This window comes from Xiphophorus hellerii, chromosome 1 (genome assembly GCF_003331165.1).
Source record: "Xiphophorus hellerii strain 12219 chromosome 1, Xiphophorus_hellerii-4.1, whole genome shotgun sequence".
Classification (NCBI taxonomy): domain Eukaryota; kingdom Metazoa; phylum Chordata; class Actinopteri; order Cyprinodontiformes; family Poeciliidae; genus Xiphophorus; species Xiphophorus hellerii.
The window spans coordinates 17,217,847-17,238,057 of record NC_045672.1 but is presented as its reverse complement, the minus strand read 5'-3'; the positions used below and the strand labels follow the sequence as shown (position 1 = coordinate 17,238,057).

Genomic DNA, 20,211 nt, shown 5'->3' with positions numbered 1-20,211 from the left:
CCAATTAGCAGGGTAAGAGCCCAGTTTTGCTCAAAATATTGCAATGCACACAACATTATGGGTGACATACCAGAGTTCAAAATAGGACAAATTGTTGGTGCACGTCTTGCTGGCGCATCTGTGACCAAGACAGCAAGTCTTTGTGATGTATCAAGAGCCATGGTATCCAGGGTAATGTCAGCATACCACCAAGAAGGACGAACCACATCCAACAGGATTAACTGTGGACGCAAGAGGAAGCTGTCTGAAAGGGATGTTCGGGTTCTAACCCGGATTGTATCCAAAAAACATAAAACCACGGCTGCCCAAATCACGGCAGAATTAAATGTGCACCTCAACTCTCCTGTTTCCACCAAAACTGTCCGTCGGGAGCTCCACAGGGTCAATATACACGGCCGGGCTGCTATAGCCAAAGCTTTGGTCACTCGTGCCAATGCCAAACGTCGGTTTCAATGGTGCAAGGAGCGCAAATCTTGGGCTGTGGACAATGTGAAACATGTATTGTTCTCTGATGAGTCCACCTTTACTGTTTTCCCCACATCCGGGAGAGTTACGGTGTGGAGAAGCCCCAAAGAAGCGTACCACCCAGACTGTTGCATGCCCAGAGTGAAGCATGGGGGTCAGTGATGGTTTGGGCTGCCATATCATGGCATTCCCTTGGCCCCATACTTGTGCTAGGACTACCGAACCATTCTGGAGGACCATGTGCATCCAATGGTTCAAACATTGTATCCTGAAGGAGGTGCCGTGTATCAGGATGACAATGCACCAATACACACAGCAAGGCTGGTGAAAGATTGGTTTGATGAACATGAAAGTGAAGTTGAACATCTCCCATGGCCTGCACAGTCACGAGATCTAAATATTATTGAGCCACTTTGGGGTGTTTTGGAGGAGCGAGTCAGGAAACATTTTCCTCCACCAGCATCACGTCGTGACCTGGCCACTATCCTGCAAGAAGAATGGCTTAAAATCCCTCTGACCACTCTGCAGGACTTGTATATGTCATTCCCAAGACATAAAAGGAGGCCCTACACCATACTAATAAGTTATTGTGGTCTAAAACCAGGTGTTTCAGTTTCATTGTCCAACCCCTGTATATATATACTTTTTTCATTATATATATACAGTATATAATGAAAAAATTATGTAATTTTTAATTATAAAGCTGTCATGAACAATAATTCCTGATTAACTCTATAGCTTTAGCTTTGTCTTCTAGTTTGCTAACCAGACTTCAAACTTGCAGGAATTGGTCATTATATTGGTGCTCAGCTGCTCTGCACGAGCCTGAACACTGCTTGTTGAAAACCCTTCAGATAAATGCAAACCTGTAGAGCAGCTCATTAACAATCATGTCAAAGTTTGGAGAAGAGTCCAGCAGTATTGTTAGTAGCGGGATTAGGTCTGAATGAGGGTGACAGTTTTGAGTGAAACACAAGTTAAATATATCGTCACAATATAGCCTGGAAACTCTTAAACATTGGAGTTTTCTATGTTGAGTTAGTTTGTTTTAAGATTCAAAATGTCAGTGTTGTAAATGTCATAAAGAGTCTCACTGAAATACATATGTAACGCAGGCCTGTTCTGTCTTGATATGTAGTAATTCAGGGTCTGCTCTGCTTGAGTCATAGTTAGGGTATCTGTGAATCAACCGTCTTTATGCTGAAACTAATACATACGCCTGGGTCCGTCTGTGAATTTCACTGCAACTAGTGTGTTCCTTCATTCAAATGTTCTTGGAACAAGTCACTTTGTGGTTGCACAATGGATTTAGTTTATGACTTGACACAAAAACCCAATTTTCCCATTTACATTAGAACTCCAGGAGTAATCTCTTGTCAGTGTCATTATCTGAACACTGGGAACTGTGAGTTTGTGTTGGGGTAGGGAGAAAGCTGTTCAAATATGTGTGTGTATGTGTGTGCGTGTGGGGGTGTGTGCGTATGTGTGTGTATATGTGTCTTTTGTGGGTTTCTAAATACTTTTAAATAACTCCAGATGTCCACAGGCTGCATGCTGGTGGGCCTCGTGCAACAGCACTTCTTCGACTCTGTTAACGACTGGTTTATAAACCTCACATAATGACTCCCATTAGATACGAATCATGAGTGTAAGGAGTAAGGACTTTGTGTGGGTGGTGGATACAGTGGAGCCTTCCTGTGTCAAATAGATTATTTTTCTCTGTTACGTTCAAGCAAATTCAATTAATCTGTATGTTGAGAAATGTGAGATAAGGTATCAAAATCCCCTTGCGTGTACCTGCTTTTTATCACCAAAGGACTTCTCAAGTATAGAATTTTAAGTTAAACTGATTATTTTTTCCATACAGACGAGTTACTTTTCCATGCCATGCTGCTCATGTACATCCCAGCACTCCACAGCTGGGACATTTAGAAATGAACTTACTGGAAAGCTTAAACACTTACTGGAAACTGACAACTATTTTAGGTCATCATGATGGAAAAGAGGAGTAACGGTGTGATAACAATGTGTGTGGCTGTAGTCTGGCCAGCTAGCTAAAGCTCTACAGAAACCGGGATTCAGTTTTATCAGCAGACAGTCAGTCCTTTTAGGGCTTCAGATTAGATATCATGTCCTTTTGTAGAGTGGTTAGCCTCAGTCTTCACACCCAACCTTCTTGATGCTGTTGAAAGTCACCGCTGTTGTTTTTCTAACGGTAGGTTCTGTGAAGTCAGATGGGAAGCCCATGGACAAATCCCGACTAGCAGTGAAGGCTTCGGGACTTCAGCGTTCTTCCTCTGATGCGGGTAAAGACCATCGAAATGGCACTGGAAGCGGTGAACAGCGAAAACCCCCATCTGGCCTGGTCAGGCCTTCAGCTGGTGGAAATTTTGGCTTCAAGAAAACCCCTACATCTACCAGTAGCACTGCAAACAATCCCAGTACACCCACTGTTGGGAGTTCAGGCGTCAGCTCCGTGCCCAGCGGCTTAGCGGCTGTAGGGAAGATTCCAAAAACATCTGGTATTCCCGTTAAACCATGTACAGGTGGTGGAGGACGTAAGACAAGTCTGGATGTTTCAAACAGTGACCAAAGTGGCTTTCTGTCTTCAAATGCCAGGACCTCTCTTCAGTACCGCTCCCTACCTCGTCCTGCGAAGACAAGCACCCTGACGCTGACCCGGCCGAGCTCAGCTCGCCCAATGAGCACCACCGTGGACACTAGCTCTGGGCTAACAAAGCCTTCAACAACATCGCCACAGGGCTCTAAGCTCAAGGAACCCTGCTCAGGACTAAGTTCTGGTAAGACTGGAGGACGTGGAATTCCCAGTCCGAGTCCTGTCAATCAAACTGACAGAGAAAAGGAAAAAGAGAGAGCCAAAGCTAAAGCAGTAGTGTCAGACTCTGAGTGTGGAAATGGGCCTTTGAAGGGCAATCCTGCTCAGACCCCTTCAGAGAATGGAGGGAAGCTTCATGGGCTCAGACCGCCCAGCAGTGTCAAGGGCATGGATCTGTCTTCACCCAACACCCAAAGGTATTCATACTTCCTATGCTCTGATTTATTCATCCATTTTTACATGCACTTTAACAAGTCATTATGTAATTGCTGCAACATTATCATTGTTTGTCGATCAGGTTGTCTGGGGTACGCAGTCTGTCAAAGCCTCCATCCATGGCCCAACTGGACAAGCTGAACTCAGACAGTCTGGACATAGATGTTCAGGATGGTTTGCCTCCAAAGATTCCTCCCTACTCTAAGCTCCAAGAACGTTCAAGCTCACCAGGAATGTCCACGAGCCCCTGTCTGACCCCCAGCCCCGCACCTATACTCAATGTGAACTCCTCAGCCTGCTTTTCCAGCTCCGGCATTGGCCTGGGACCGAGGCAAGTCACTTCTCTCGGTGTTGGAGGGAGTGAAGGCAGTACCTCTCCCCTACTCTACCCTCGCACATCAGGACTACATCGCAGTTTGGAGTCTCTGCCCTTACAGATGAGTCTGGCTCCAGAACCCCAGGAGAGGGATAAAGAGAGGGTGAGGGGCACCTTGGGGAGAAGCACCATCGCCTTAGAGTCTCAAGACAAAAATCGAGAAGTGGACAGGGACCCTCCTTCCAGCTGGAGCTCTGGGAGTAAAGCCTCAATCACACTCAAAGACAGGTCAGTCAGCTCCTGCTGAAATATAATCAGTAGATTTGTCATATACTGTATTACCTCAAAAAGACTTAATAAAAAAAGTGGCAATCTAGCCCCACTTTCTGGTCAGTTATGGAAGTCATAGACAAAGGACTTCTATATTCTCAAACTCCATGTTCAAACATCCAAATCACATTTCTAGATGATGTTAAGATCCAATGAATAAACAAATCCCTTTTTAAACTATTAAACTGGTTTAGTATAGTAGGCAAGATAATTGACCCTTGAGATGCACAATTGTTTTATTGAGAGCCTAATTTTTGAAAATAAAATATAATTAGGAATTTTAACTGAAACATGATTGACTAATGGGTCTTTTTTTGCCCTAAGACACATAAATAAATAAATTCAAATTAAAGTTCAAACTGTGGTAAAACTTAAAGACAATAATCAGTTACAATCTGTAGCAACCTACTGTGAAATATAACATGTTGTGTCCACTCCCCTAAGCCAGGATCCTACAAAGCCCTTTTATTATGAACATTAGTGTAAAATGTACACTAGATTGTTGGGAAACTCAAGAGTTGTTTGATCAACTCCACTAATTATACAATTTCACATTTTTACAAGTCCAATTATTTTGAATTACCACAGGAAATTCAAATGTTCCCACTAGCAATTTAAGCAGACAGATGGCTAGATTTATGTACTGTTCATGTAGACGCAGGTGTGACACTGTGGCAACTGCAAAACACTAGGAAGTTGTAATACCTGCATCACTGAAGCATATGCCAATTTGTATTTGTAAATGAACTTTGAAAATGGCTTTTGTAGTTAATCCACTGTTTTTTGGGGTCAAAAGAGAAAATAATGACGAGAAAGGTGCTTAAATATTAGTCCATTTTATTTATTGTTTTTATTTTATTTGTTGTTTTTAATAGCCACAGAGTATTTTTTTTTTTGCATTTGGATTAGTATTAACTGTGGAAACTGTTGACATTTTTAAATGAAAAGCTCTAAAAACAAGTAAGGTTAACCTGTTATGCACATGTACACATTAATGAGCTGCTGAGATGTTATTACCACAGGCCTGTTATCAGTGCTGTACCAGCAGCTCTGATTGTAGTCATAATTACTGGCTGCCACAAGCTGCCTGCCAATCGTATTTCGCCTCTTTGTGCCTGCTCCTGAGTTTAATAAGTCCCTGCACTAGTGCTCACATAACCACTTTCTTTCATTTCCACAGTTCCCAGAGAGACAGAAACACACTGCCAAAGAAAGGTTTAAGGTATGTGAGTTCAAACACAGAGTTATTCTCTTAAATCCACAGCTTGGTTTATCTCTGTACTCAGGATCAATACAGACTCTATGCTACAGGCTACTTCATTACTCAGGATGCTGTTGTGGATGTTTGTAGCCATGTCTTGGTGTGGCTGTGCTGATTTGCAATCAGACAACCAAAACAATTAACTGCACCAGTGTGTCTTCAATCTTGAGTGTAATGTTTTGTGTCTCAAAACGTTTTTATTAAACATTGATTTTCCATAAATGGGTAGAGGGGATTCTTGTAGCCATTTCTTAAACTATTTCTTGTTATTCTGATTTGAACCGTTATTAATACAAATGTCCCTCTGTGTCACATGATATAATAAGCAATTGTTTCTGAATTTGCAGTCTCCCTCCCCCTTAATAAATGCACATAAATTATAGGTTGGCTTTACTTGGGGAAAAAAAAAACAGTCTTTTGTTGCAGATTATGCTACTACATCAAAAATCATGTTTATTTTAAAACTTTATCCATATCCTGTGTAGTGGGTTACAAGACATAATTTTTTGACCAATATGCACGAAAAAGTTTTATTTGATTACCAAAAAAATACATTTTTAAGCTCCAAACCTTCTTTATTAGTTTTGGGTGGCTGACTTTTGCCGCTCTCTTTTTAGTTTCAGTGGACCCTCTCAGCCTGAGGAGGAAGCAAAAGAGAAAGGAGAGAGGAGACACTCGCATACCGTCCTCAGTATGACGGACTCTCTCACCCTCCCACTGCTGTCCTCACCCACCTCCCTGCCCCGCACCTCGAAGACCAGTATGGGTCTGTATTAAATACCAGCTAATAATTTGCACCATCTAGCAGGCGTTCCACGTCATTTTGGCTAATATTTTTCTATATCTCTGCTGTCACAACAGTACCCAGCCCCGTAGGCGGACCCAACAGGATGACCCGGTCCAACAGCATCCCAGCACACGACGCCTCCATGGAACTTTATAGTGCGTCGCCACTGGGCAGCACCATGTCCTTGGCCGAACGTCCGCGCAGCATGGGGATGGTTCGCTCTGGATCCTTCAGGGAAAGAGAGCCCAATGATGAAGGTGAAGCACTAGATTACTTTTGCGGTTTATTTATCAATGTAATCTACATGCAGCATTTCCTGAACTTTGTCTCTCTTAACATTCACTTCCCAGTTCATGGGTCTGTTCTCTCCCTGGCCTCAAACGCCTCGTCGAGCTACTCTTCGGTGAGTGTGGGCAGCGTGCAGAATCAGGTAGATACAGATTAGTCTCTTTGGTATGACTGTTGGTTTGGAAGGTGGAGGGAGTTATGCTTTTTTTTTCTTGCTTCATGCTTTAAACAGTGCACACATCTGAGATAATGATCAGTACCTTATTAGTCTCCTATGCTTTCCTTTCCTCTCCACTTCTCTCCTACCCCCTCTGTCCTCTCTAACTTCTTGACTTTGATTCCCTCCTTCCCGAGGCTGAGGAAAGGATTCAGGGAGAGGTGAGTGTTTTCTTCACAGCCTAGTCACGCTCGCTGTCTCATCTCCTTTTTTCCCTCTTTCGTCCATCAATCACCATCCTTGTCATTTTTGAGTAAACAAGTCGCCTCATCATTCTTTGGTCATCATCTTTTCATTTATTGAGTAACATCAGACACTCTTAAAGCGATGCTTTAAATCATATAATTTAACATATATTTTTTTCAACACAGCAAATCCGCATGTTAAGGAGAGAGCTGGAGTCATCGCAGGAGAAGGTTTCCAATCTGACCACACAGCTAACAGCGAATGTATGTATCATGTCTATTTCCGTCTTCTGCATAATTTTCTAGCCTTGTTTTTACCAAAAAAGGATCTTTAGTGTCATCTTCTCTGACATTTGGTAACTGGTTCTTTCCCCGTGATAAGCTACACTTACACCCCTTTGTTTATCGTACTATTTTCCTCACCCAAATATTCTCACTAATACATTTAAAAACTAAGAACCAATTAAAGAGAAAGAAACAATACATGCATGTCCACTGTTTTTGTCATCCCTGTTAAAGTTGAGTAATAAAAGCCTTTTTTTATCAGTTTATTTTTCTACATATCTTACCTGCTGATTGAGCATGGTGGTAAAATAAACCGGGGTGCCTGTCCAGCTTAGTTTGTGGCGGTTCTGCTAATTTTAGTGTCCTAGCTAATAGGTAATGTAGATATTGGCAAGATTATGTTAATAAATATCTTGTTTAGCAATTTTCTAATTTATGATATTACATCTGCTTCACTTGAGTGTTTTTCTTATCTTTGACAAGTGTCTGCTAACTTGACTTTATTCAAAATGGCAAGTTAGGATTTTGAAAAAAAATTTTAAAAAATGATTGTATTTGAATTATCAAAGGAGACCGTAACAATTATGCCTAATGAATGAATGCACTCTGGTTGAAGGTTGGATATTTTTTTTTGCATTTTTGTCAGAGTAAGCTACTGCTATAAAAAAATAAGTTTATTTGAAGAGTTTTTCACCATTTTTACATTGGTGCCAATATTTGTGGACGACAGCTCACTTTCCCTATACTCAGAACTGAATTTTACTATATTTATCTAACTTTTATTCATTTATTTATTTGCACATTTTATGCTGTCTTAGAATTGTGGACATATTTTTATTTTATTTAATTTCCTGTATTTATTTTTACTCAATTTAGATGTTTATTCATTTATTTTTGTTATTTTTTGCACAGTCTCTGGACTTTATGTTTGGGTTTTTTGGTTTTATATGTATGTTCATTTATGTATTTTTTTTATTATTAAGATATACAACTGTATCATTTAATATTATTCTTTTAATTAATTTATTTGTTTATTGTTGATTGGGAGTGTGTTTGACACCTGATGATGCTTAGCTCCACAGCACATTTGCACATCTGGTTCCTTTATTCTTTAACACCGTCTAATAAGGTTGTTTCAGTATGAACACCTTAGTCTGCGCTCCGACATTAGGCATAGCTTTGTACAAAACACGAGTCATGTACGCCTTTCTTTGAGATATGGATAGACCTTGTTAAAGCCAGGACAAATGCTTCAAACAGAATTGTGATGAATTGGATAAATGAGATGACTCATTTTATTATTTTTGCTAGCCTTGTGTTCCAGAGAAGAACATAATTTTCTCTCCTTTGCTAGACCATAAAGGAAGAGATTAGAAAAGAGGTGGATATTGCAAAATGCCATCCTGTTCAACCTTTGTGTCCTTTAACGATTTAAAGGAAAGCAATCTAGCTGAACCTATTCCTCTTTGGTAGTGATAATGTCTAAATTATGTTCTGCCATTTTAGACCTAAAAATGAACTCTGTACAAATATCATCTCTGAGACAACTACTTAAAAATGTAAAAAAAAAAAAACTATTGTTTTTCATCTTTTGTGAACAGGCAAACCTAGTGGCTGCCTTCGAGCAAAGCCTGGCCCTGATGACAGCTCGGTTGCAGAGTCTGTCGATAAGCCACGAACAAAAGGTACCATTCCAGCTGCACTTTCAAACTCAAACACACACAAAACAGATTCCATCCAGATTCCAACACTACACTTATCTAAAGAGCAGTGAGCTTAACGAGCCGAAGCTCCGTGAGGCGACTTTGATCACAGCCTGCAGCAGGAGCTAAATGTGGATTAGAGGCCGGGCAACTGGGACCAAATAGTATGGAAGAAAGATGTGGAAAACGAATAAAAAAGCTTTTTACGTTGAACTAACAAGCATGCATGTGCACCTGCAGCTCCAGCCCTTCACTCTTGTGTCTAGTTTTGGTGTAAATGAACTCGTCACTGCCTGAGGCTGTGCTTGATATAAGGGGATGCATGAGGAGTCTCTCGGAGATCATCACGCCTTGCTGCTTCTTCTGAAAGTCCAGTCTGTACCGGACCAGAAAAGTCTTTGTTGTAAGTGCCAGTGCAGTGACCTGTGCAGATCAGCCTGGAGCTCAGCACCGTCTAACCTTGAGATGGGCCGTGTGGCTCCACTGAGAGCAAAGAGCTATCAGCTTTAGAAGAAAACAAGCAGAGCAGAAACACTCAGTTCATCTGGAGTCTCTGTCTGAAACTTTTGGGGAAGATTACACACAGTCTCATCGTGGTTGTCTGACTAATTCAGTGTCAGTGTGAGCATTGCTTACATTAGCACATTAAACTACCTCTCTGAATTTAAGCAACAGAAGTGGCACCAAAATGCTGCAATGTTGCGACAAAACTAAATGTAATATTTAGTACTTTGCAAAATGTAAAAAATAAATAAACAGTGAGAAATCAGTTGGACCAAATAAAACTAATGAGTAACATTAAAATATTTAATATATATAATAACAGAGTACAAAAAAATAAAACATAAAATTAAATATAAAAAACATACATCACATTTCCCAAGAAACAAAAACCTGACAAAAAGAAAAAGTGGCAAGCTCAAATAATTGCATTTCATATAAACATAAAGTTGGACTACAGCAGAGAAGAGGGGCATGGAAAAATAATTTCAACCATTGAAGCTACAATGTTCTCTAAATGTACATCACATCACTACAACAAAAATAATAACACATATGTACTAAGTTAGAATAAAGCAGTTTTTTAATAATAATATAACAAATTAATAAAAAGTTGAATAAAATGCAAAAATAAATTAACAATAATTTTTCTTTAAGGGGTAACAGAAAATTTTACGATTAAATAATTTAGTACTTAGGTGGATTCTTTAAAGCTGTACCTTTATTTTCTCACCTTTCAAAAGCTACATATCATCTCCAATGCAATTTTGAAAAGTTTGAGGTTGTGATTCCTTGCAGTGAAGGAGAATGGGAAATCTTTTAAAGAGGTAAACACCATGATGACAGTAGACTCACTTCTAAAAATATATGAAATTCATGTGTCTGAAATTTTCCCACTGAGAATCTCAAGGGAGAAAACAACATTAGATTCTATGAGGTTGAGATTTTTAATGAGAACATTTAACTTACATTTTTTTCCAGTACTTCAGCGTAGCTCCACTGATTTTCACTTTGCCATTCAGAACACAGATAAAACAAAAATCTGTTGGTGTTTGACTCTTGCACATTCAGACAACTTTGTTAATCCTCATTGGTAATTTATTTATAGTCCACAATTTAATATATTCACCTCTAACATGCATCCACTAACTAAGATTGTAAATTAATTTTGTCCTATGAAATATTCGTGCAGGACTCAGAGCTGGTGGAGATGCGGGAGACTATCGAAGCCCTGAAGACCAGGAATGAAGAAGCACAGGCCGTCATCCACGGAGCCTTAAACAACCAAGATAACATGAAAGGTTTGTAGATCAACCAGGCAGTCACTCCATGAATGCATTTCTCCCCCCTCCTCCTCCTCAAACTGTTGTGACTAATTTGAAGCTTCCTTTCTTTCAGACCTTCGCATCCGACGTCAGAACTCATGTGAGAGCATCTCCAGTCTGAACAGCTTGACCAGCATGTCGAGTGTGGGCAGCTTGAAAGATCAAGACGCAAAGAAGAAGAAAAAGAAGAGCTGGGTAAGAATGAGTGGGACTCCAAAAGTGGTGTTTTTTTTTAAAACTCGCAGCTTGTTTTTTTTTTTTTTGGCTAACTTCATCCTCTATATATATATAAAAAAAAAAAACGCATGGCTGATGTATGACCACTGTCTCCCTCCTTTGTGTTGTGTTATTTGGCTGTTTCAGGTTTTTGAGGTAAGTGTCGTCACTGCGTAATCATACAACTCTTATAATTTCCATCCACACAGCATGATGGGTCGTCTGAACTACAGTCCTTTCACCTCTGCTGAATGACTTGCTGCTCTGCTGAATTAATGCTGCCTGATCTTCAACTGTTTTATTAAATTGATGGCTATGAATCAGTCATGTGAGGCAAGCAGCAGACATGATGTGCCATTAAAATAATTAACCACTGCTCAGTTGACTGTCATTAGATGTGCTTAAGTGTGTTTCTCCTCATTTACGTGATTAACTTGTATCGTGTTCTTCAGGATAAATGTGAGAAGTTATTAATTTGACCAACATGAAAATTATGTTTAGTTACTCAGCAGTTTGCTTGTAAAATTAAACAAAAAAATTAAGGGAATAGTTTGTCATTTTAGAAAAATGGGTTTCCTTTTGAATTTATTTAAGATGCTCAAAGCAGTTAATCAATCATATCAATCTATTTTCTGTTTTAGAATTAAAGTATCTGTTTGAGAACTGGACATTGTGGCATGGTGTAATTGCCAATTGTCCTTATTCAAATATTTCCACAGATTTTCTTTGTATTAGTCTTTCTTTCAAAATAAAAAAATAACATAATTTGATTACTTGGACTTTTTAAACCAGTGGCACACACAATCCTGTACAGTCAGACATTTTCCTTTGGTGTTTGAAAGCATAGAATCAGCAAATTCCATAGTTTTGTCCCATTTTCAACTGAAAGTTGTTTAGATCATTTAAATTTACATAATTCAAATAAGGGTTACATTTTTTAGGGTGGCAGTGAAGTAGAAATATTGTTGGACATTTTGAGTATGATAAAAGAAGATGGAGTTTCTGTCAGCCATTCTTTATTGTTGTGTCTTTTAAGTAATACAAAAAAGTTTGTGGAAGTCTTCTAATCACATTTTGCATTCTACAATGACAGATGTGTGGGATTGTGATGTGTACCATCACACTATTTACCCATGAAAGCATTTTTTACTATGAGAGTGAAACACAACTGTGTGGTTGTGGTTTTAGGAATAAGATTTGTAGAATTCCTTATTTTCAGCTATATTTTAAAGCTATTTTTTGGCATGAAAATAGATAAAATTTAAAAAACAAAAATCCAAAACTGTTGCTAACTATTATATTTCTACAAATTGAAATCATTAATTATATTTGGCTTAAACACAGGCTCACAATATGACATCCAACTCAACGACATTTGGCTCCAGCTGGAAAACACATTTGAACTTTCTTAAACGGAAGTTTGAAATTCTATTAACAGGACTTATAAGGTAATCAGGTAATTATTTTGTGAATGTTTACTGCCCCCTACTGTTTCCCCTGAAACACATACAATTACACAACTATTAAAAACTAAGGCGTTAACAAATTGAAAATACAAGCACAACTGAGTTTGGAAACTTTACTCACTGTTCTTTTTTGACTCAAGGATTTTTTTTTCTAGAAAAAATAAATATTTCTAAATATAGATAAGGCCAGTGGGAAAATATTAATGTCTGGGTTACATACAGTACATGTGCAGTCTCCCACTGCAGCATCCCACTGCAGCATCTGAAAAATGACAAACTTTTCCCTTAATGTGAAGCATGTCTGTATTTATTTAACTCTTACCTATTAAATGACATTTCCTGTCTGATTGACTTTCTATGTCTGCTTTCATGTGTCTGTGCAGCTGAGGAGCTCCTTCAACAAGGCCTTTAGTATCAAAAAAGGCCCCAAAACCTACTCAGACATCGAGGAAATCGCCACACCAGACTCCTCAGCTCCCAACTCGCCAAAGATGGCTCATGAGGGAGGAGAAGTGGAGGAGGACCTGCCTTCGTCCCTGAAAATGTCAGCATCTGCTACGTCTTCCATGTAAGTAGACAAACGGATTTGAAACAATAAAAAAATTGCCTCTGTGGGTTTCTGGTTATGATGTTTCTCTGGTTATTTTGTAGGATCATGGAAACAGTAGAAGAGGGAGACAATGGTGAAAAAGCGGTATCAGAGTTACGGTCTGAACTCTGGGAGAAAGAGAGGAAGCTGACAGATATCCGTCTGGAGGCCTTAAGTTCTGCCCATCAGCTGGAGCAGCTCCGAGAAGCCATGAACAACATGCAGGTTTGTGTTCATTTTCAGTTCTAGACACCCATAAATTCTGCTGGTTAATTTTTTTTGGGATGGTTTGAATTTAAAACTTAATGTATTTGTGCTCTAGTCCACTGTGGACAACCTAAAGGCAGAAAACGACCACTTGAAAACAGGAAGTCAGTTCCCTCTCTCCAGCCCGGGTCCCACCTCCTCCACCTCTCAGCCGTCGGGCCTGGCTTCTCTCCTGGGGCCTTCTGGGAATCCGCCGATGAGCTTGTCCCTCACCAAGTCCTTCAGCCTAAGCTTAAATGATTGTAAAGCTCCAGGTAAAGAATAAATGAAACCCCAGTCAACATTTAGCTCCTGCAATTTCGTTGATAATTTAATATAATTGCTTGCTTCTTTCTTTCAGAAGTGTCTTCTTGTGACTTGCTAAGTACGTCGTCTCAGCATGACGAGGTCTGCGCAAAAGTCCTGGTTCGCACCGGAGATCAAATGGAGGTAAATTCATAAAAACCCTTCCAACAGCAACAAACACAGATATTATTGGGGTTTTTATTTCAGAGCAATCTGTTCTCTCTTCTGTGCCTGTAGGACAGGAAACAGCTGCAGGAATTCTGCCTGGGCTCAGTGACAATCAGCCAACGAACTGACTGGACCTGCCTTGACTCCCTCATTGCTAAGACCTTTCAAGTGAGTCTAATTTAGCATTTTGCTTGATATTCAACCAAGGGTTTTGCTCTTTGATGTAGCTCAGTATTAATAGTGACATTCTTTTGTTGTTCAGGACTACTTGAGTCAAGTGGACCCGACGGGAAGCCTGGGTTTGACCTGCGACTCTCTGCACATGTACCAGCTGAACCAAGGAGTACAGAGGACAGTAGAGGGGGACAGGCCTCAGGACTTGCCCCATCAATGCCTTGGCAGTGGCCCAGTTCAAATTTTTGCAACTTTGAAAGGTGAGCAATACATGTTCTCTGGTTATTTTATTTTTTTTAAGTATGGACAAAGACATTTTACAAATAATTGTAATGGCTCACTACCGGGCCAAAACAACTGATTAGTTTAATTGCGATGAATCAATTATTAAAATAATCGTCAACTAATTTAGTAGTTGATTAATTGCTTAGTATACTGACTAATTGCTGTAAGGACAAAATATTCAGTAACAGCAGTAATTAAGCCAAAACTGTGGAAAAAATATGTACATATTTTATTTGAAAAAATAAAATAAAATAAAAATCATTGCCTGTAAATTTGTTCTACCCAAAACTTCTCCAGTTTCATAGTTTTAATTTCACCTGGTTAAAATTTGGTAAAAAAGGAAAAGAAATATCCCAGTAAGCAGATTTCACAATCTCCCATTAAGCACATCCATTTATTAATTGGTTAATCCAAATAAATAGATCAGTACTAACATGTATTGATAAATAAAGCAGAAAGGGCTGAGCTTTTAATATGTTGATGTTAGAAGTATATATTTTTTTTCTTCAGATGTATCCTTTGCTACAAATGATCAAAAGAAATCCTGTCACAGCATTTGAGACAATGAAATGTTTACTTTATTTATTTATTTAAAAAACTGTTGAATTATTTGTGTATTTGTATGTTTTATGTATTCCTAGTATTGTATAAAATAAGCTTCAGTGGATAAATGAAAAATCTACAGAATGTGCCAATTCTTTTAGCGTCAGAATAATCCTCATTTTATTTTAGTGAAATAATCCACAGTTGCTGCCATTCACCGTTTCAATCAGTTTTACGGTAAATGTAAAAACTTCTAAAACTCCAAGTGTTCCTTTCTAGGTCTGAGAGAAAAAAGTGTTGATTCGCTGGTGTTTGAGACTCTGATACCGAAGCCCATGATGCTGCACTACATCAGTCTGCTAATGAAGCACAGACGCCTGGTCCTGTCTGGACCCAGCGGGACAGGAAAGACATATCTGGCCCAACATCTGGCCCACTACCTCCTGCAGCGCAGCCAGATCGACACATCGGACAGCGACCATGAGTCGTGTGCGTTGGGTCGCTGTGCTGCTGTCACCTTCAACATGCACCGGCAGTCGCAGAAGGTAAAGCACAACTCTGAGCTATTTTTAACAGCTACTCTCACCAAAAAATACACACGTTAGATTGTTGTTATCGTGTTACTTGAGAAAAGTCGTATTTCCTCACATTTGCAGGATTTGCAGTTGTACCTGTCAAATCTGGCAAATCAGATTGACAGAGAGTGTGGAGGGGAGGTGCCATTGGTTGTTATCATAGATGATATTAGCGATTCAGCGGCCATCACTGAGCTCGTCAACGGAGCCCTCACTTGCAAGTATCACAAATGGTAGGTGCTCGGTTTATTGGATGTAGGATGTTACCAAAGAGTGACGCTGTTTGCTGAAAGTTAAACTTCTCATCTCGGATTGTGTCTTAGTCCTTACATTATCGGAACAACCAATCAACCTGTGAGGATGACCTCCAATCATGGCCTGCACCTTAGCTTCAGGTAAGCACATGAAATTCACAATATCGCCTCTGGATTTCTGACAGCATGGGTTGCAAAATAAGGGTGTTTTAAAAATTGCAATAGGATGGTTACGTTCTCCAATAATGTGGAGCCGGCCAATGGGTTCCTGCTGAGGTATCTGCACCGTAAAGCCGTGGAGACCCACCAGGAGGAGGAGCGTGACCCAACGCACCGCCAGACACTTCTACGTGTCCTCGACTGGATCCCTCAGCTCTGGTACCACCTGCACGCCTTCTTGGAGAAACACAGCACCTCAGACTTCCTCATAGGTGAGACATGGTATTTGCTGGGTAAACCGGACCTGCTTTTGGGGAAGTTTTGTGGTTTTATTGAGAAGGATTAGCAGGAGTTTAACTAGACGCATTGCCTCCTGCAGGTCCCTGCTTCTTCCTGTCATGCCCAGTGTCAGTAGCAGAGTTCAGGCAGTGGTTCATTGACCTGTGGAACCACTCCATCATACCGTACCTCCAAGAGGGAGCCAAAGATGGCATCAAGGTGAGCAAACACTGACTTCCCAAGTGTAAAACTTGCTGTATAGATGTGTAAAAATACAATTCCTGCAACAGTCTGTTCTCTGTCTGTTCTCCAAGGTGCATGGTCAGAAAGCAGTGTGGGAGGACCCAGTGGAGTGGGTGAGAGGCACTCTGCCTTGGCCAAATGCACAGCAGGACCAGGCCAGGCTCTTTCACCTCCCTCCTCCCAGCATCGGGCTGCCCAATGAGGAGAAGAAGCCCCCAAAAGATACACCTCCACCCAGCACACTGGAGTCAGACCCTCTGGTGAGTTAACAGTCCTTACTACTGGTATAATTACTCATTTATTATTTTAGAGACAGGTAAGCCCAAAGGACTCGTAACCCTGGCAGGTTTGGATTCATAAGTTTAACCTAACCTTGAAGATAGGCATCTCACAAAATATGACAATGTAAAAGCAAAATAAAATATAGAAGAAGAAATTTATATTTTATGAAAAATGACATAAAAATGAGCAAAAATAAATGTCTTATTGTCACAGCTGAAGCTTACTATTACTTCCCGTCAGTAGAAACATGCCAGTAAAATGAATATAAAATTAAAACCTTACTGTAACAAATAAATCTGCCAGTGAAAATGAATAATTTGTAATCTGGTTGGTGATCTGCAGGTCAAATACTGAAAAACTAGGATTGTTTTTTTTCCCCTGGTTTATTGAATGCATCAAAACGTAGAACTCCTACTATTTTACATCAATAAATCAGCAATAATCATGTACTGCACTAAGAATTGAAACTGTTATAGCTGCAAAGGAGGACAGATAACAAATTAAGTCCATTAGATTAGAGTGGGATGTTACTGAAGTTGATGACGGAAGCAAATGACCCAATCCTTTTAGCAACATAGTCTTTAAAGTATAAACTGGGACGATCTTGTCCCTTCATCAAACCTTTGACTTTTCTGTCAAATAACCTTAAGCAAAAAAGAAAAGTTCTTTAAAAATAATTAGAGTAAATTATTTGCATCTACGGTGGTTGCTTTAAAGAATAGACAGTGTTTACATGTTGATGTTATTTTGTAGAAAGTTCAATGTGGCTTGAAGAAATAGTGAGGACAGTTGCACACTTTCTCACAGCTTGCGCATTAATTGAAGGTGCTTAACCATTATTTTTTCACAAAGCCCTTAACCAAACTGGTTAGTCAAAGGCTCCATGCAAAATTCCTTATAGATACAGACAAGAAACTAACAAGTCATATCTCCTAGTCAAATGCTTAAGAAATATTTCAAGAAGAATTTTACACATGCAAAAGTAAATTTTTGAAAACAACCTTGTTGACTGACGCTTTGATTTTCTCAACCTGCTCTTGCCTCCCAGATGGCCATGTTGCTGAAGCTTCAGGAGTCTGCCAACTATATCGAGTCTCCAGAGAGAGAAGGCTGCCTGGATCCCAGTCTGCAGACTACACTCTGAGCCCATGGGAGCGGGGATCAAAGGAGAGTTTAAAGGACTCTGGAGTGAATATTATAGTGTGCTCAGTGAGCAGCTTCAAAGCTAACTGTAAAGAGGGGGAGTTATGTACTAAGGGTTTTCTCTGCCCTGCTTCCGAGGGACCGGGAATACAAACCGATGTCAGAAGGAAAATGTGATGATCAGACATGGTTCTTCCTCTTGCCTCTGTGTCCCAGACTGGGTTTTTGTTTTATCTGCAAGTGCATGGTGAAAGGAAATGTTATGATGCAAAATATTACCTGTAATCCTAACCATCAAGACTCATTTGTTCCCTTTCAATTCTGTTGAAACGACCGTTTTTTTTTTACAGCCACTGGTGCTCACAGGTTTTTGTTGAAGGCAGGCACTTCATTTCAGCCGATTGTGTTAGCGGTTCCCCCCGTGAGTTGGACCATCACTGGACATAAGGCCAAAATGCACTTTATTTTCTACTTGTGAAAATGGGACTTGAGAGAGAGCTTTGTCAGTGAATGTGGTGACAGAGGGGTTGCTGGTATAGCCAAAAAGTGCAGTTCATGGATAAATCCTGCAGATGGCAGCCTCTGCCAGGTTCTGCCTCGATGGTGTACTTTGTCCTTGCAAAGGTGCTCACCAGATTACAACACACGTGAAAACGCATTTATGAACATAGCCTTGAATGTTTCTCTTGTTTTTTATTTCAATTTTATTTTTATTTTTTTTAAATAATTTTCTCGCTTACTGTTGATCAGTTTGCCAAGCTGTGGAGATGTAAGAGGAACGTGCATGGATGACTAATGACATGACTCTTCAAATAATCAGTGGCTTAAAGTTGGCAATTTCATATCCGCAGAAGTGAAACACGGATACAATAACAGCTTGTTGATCAAGTTTACCGTCTCTGACTATGCTTGCGTGCAGTATGTTCTCTATTTAGATCACTTTAAAAACACAAAGCTGTGTTGAAAAAAAAAAAAAGAGGAAAAAATAGCTAAAGATGCCGATTTTGTAGGATTTTGTACTCGAGTCACCTTCATCCATCGCCTCACCTACTTTCTGAACAGACAACACACATTTAAAAATGAGAGCTAGTGACAGAAAGGTACATTGTGTTTGTGACTTCTGGGTTATTGTTCACATATGATCTTACAAGGGGAAGTGGAGAGCAGCTGTTTAAACAAAAAAATGCATAAATAGTTTCCTTCCTCTTTTCATTTGTTTTTTATATCATGAGATTTCATCTGAACTCAAAAGGAAGTCTCCACACACGCACTAAGTTATGAGAATTAAGTTTGAAGCTTTTTGTACATTTTTTTTTTTTTTTTGCACAAATTATGTTAGAAATTAGTATGTAACAGTATTTATTGCTCATATCTTGACTGTCATGAGATAAAGGATGGTGGAGGAGGAGAAGGAAAGTGCTGGTAATGGAGAACTATGTGCACCCCACCTCGACCCTGATGTACCTCAGACTGCCATATTTGGTCAACGTTCCTCTACTTCCCTTTGAAGGTGTAAAAGTAAAGACGTAATGCCTAAGTCTGTCTGTGCCTGAAATACAGTTCGACCTAAAGCTGCTCTCAAGCTACTTGCTACCACCCGAAGGCCTCGTTTTGGAGGAAACTCTGAACCACTTTGATGTCACTGTAAAATGGTGACCTGATGTTTGGGTGCTTAGTGGCTTATTGACCTAGTGGATGAGCTGTTAGTGAACATGATAGGTATCAGCGTATGAGAATGTGTATCACGACTGGGCTACTTGTGTGCAATTTGACACAGTTTGACCCCAGAGACTGAGAGACTTGTGGCAAGTGGTGAGATGTGAGAATATTCCTATCATCCATTGGACCTACCGCAATTTAACCGTATCATAGCAAAGAGTTTTGATAACTGGAAATCTTCCTCTTTTTTTTGCCTTTTTTTAACAACAGAAATGTGTTTGTCTTGTTGTTTTGCTTTTCTTAGAATATTTGTAAAGTTTTCTTTCTCTTTTGTATATGAATGACAACACTGTTGTGAACACTGTACATAGCCACTGCATCTGCGACAACAATCATTGAAGCGAAGAGAGATCAAAGAAGAGCTTTGCCCGTTGATGCAGAAAATGAGCATCCTGTTTTTTTTTTTGTTTTGTTTTGTTTTTGTCTTCCTCCTGCAGGAAGAGCACTTGGATTAAAAGTGGACTTCATGAAATGTCATGTCTCTATAGTCGCATCAGATTCCATATGTCTATCTTTAAGCACTGGACATAATAAAGTCATGTCATTTTTCACACCCTTGACTGTTGGTTGGATGGCTGGACTTTATTACCCACTAGGGGGCATCACACATTTTTGACTGGTTATTTTATTATTATTATTATTATTATTTATTTTTTACTTTTTCCTATTGTTGTTTTTTGTTTGTTTTTTAGAATAAGATGCTAGGCCAGGTTTTCACTTAATTCATTGCATGTGTAGGATTCAAAAACTTTGAACATTTGCACTTTCATGCAGAAAAATAATAAACCAAACACACAGTTATGTTAACAGCCTCAAAATAATGTAACCGAACATAATAAAGCAACTATA

General features: G+C 39.6%; 1 protein-coding gene across 11 annotated transcripts in view; it reads left to right on the top strand.

The window, feature by feature from the left end:
* The window catches only part of nav1a (neuron navigator 1a), an 84,869-nt gene extending 64,947 nt beyond the window's left edge, over positions 1-19,922 (top strand). For 4 of the 11 annotated variants that reach the window (XM_032565654.1, XM_032565662.1, XM_032565725.1 and 1 more), the window contains 25 exons: positions 2,685-3,498; positions 3,600-4,121; positions 5,344-5,385; positions 6,042-6,190; positions 6,286-6,468; positions 6,562-6,641; positions 6,854-6,877; positions 7,088-7,165; positions 8,788-8,871; positions 10,583-10,691; positions 10,789-10,910; positions 11,079-11,087; positions 12,781-12,965; positions 13,049-13,211; positions 13,309-13,507; positions 13,594-13,682; positions 13,776-13,874; positions 13,969-14,140; positions 14,988-15,253; positions 15,365-15,516; positions 15,607-15,678; positions 15,763-15,968; positions 16,076-16,194; positions 16,290-16,478; positions 17,549-19,922. In XM_032565654.1, coding sequence (XP_032421545.1) covers positions 2,685-3,498; positions 3,600-4,121; positions 5,344-5,385; positions 6,042-6,190; positions 6,286-6,468; positions 6,562-6,641; positions 6,854-6,877; positions 7,088-7,165; positions 8,788-8,871; positions 10,583-10,691; positions 10,789-10,910; positions 11,079-11,087; positions 12,781-12,965; positions 13,049-13,211; positions 13,309-13,507; positions 13,594-13,682; positions 13,776-13,874; positions 13,969-14,140; positions 14,988-15,253; positions 15,365-15,516; positions 15,607-15,678; positions 15,763-15,968; positions 16,076-16,194; positions 16,290-16,478; positions 17,549-17,644 — 4,223 coding nt within the window. In that variant the 3' untranslated portion in view covers positions 17,645-19,922. The remainder of the gene's footprint in view (positions 1-2,684; positions 3,499-3,599; positions 4,122-5,343; positions 5,386-6,041; positions 6,191-6,285; positions 6,469-6,561; positions 6,642-6,853; positions 6,878-7,087; positions 7,166-8,787; positions 8,872-10,582; positions 10,692-10,788; positions 10,911-11,078; positions 11,088-12,780; positions 12,966-13,048; positions 13,212-13,308; positions 13,508-13,593; positions 13,683-13,775; positions 13,875-13,968; positions 14,141-14,987; positions 15,254-15,364; positions 15,517-15,606; positions 15,679-15,762; positions 15,969-16,075; positions 16,195-16,289; positions 16,479-17,548) is intronic. The other 7 variants (XM_032565741.1, XM_032565699.1, XM_032565671.1 and 4 more) reach the window with 6 other exon arrangements.
* The last annotated feature ends 289 nt before the right edge of the window (positions 19,923-20,211 follow it).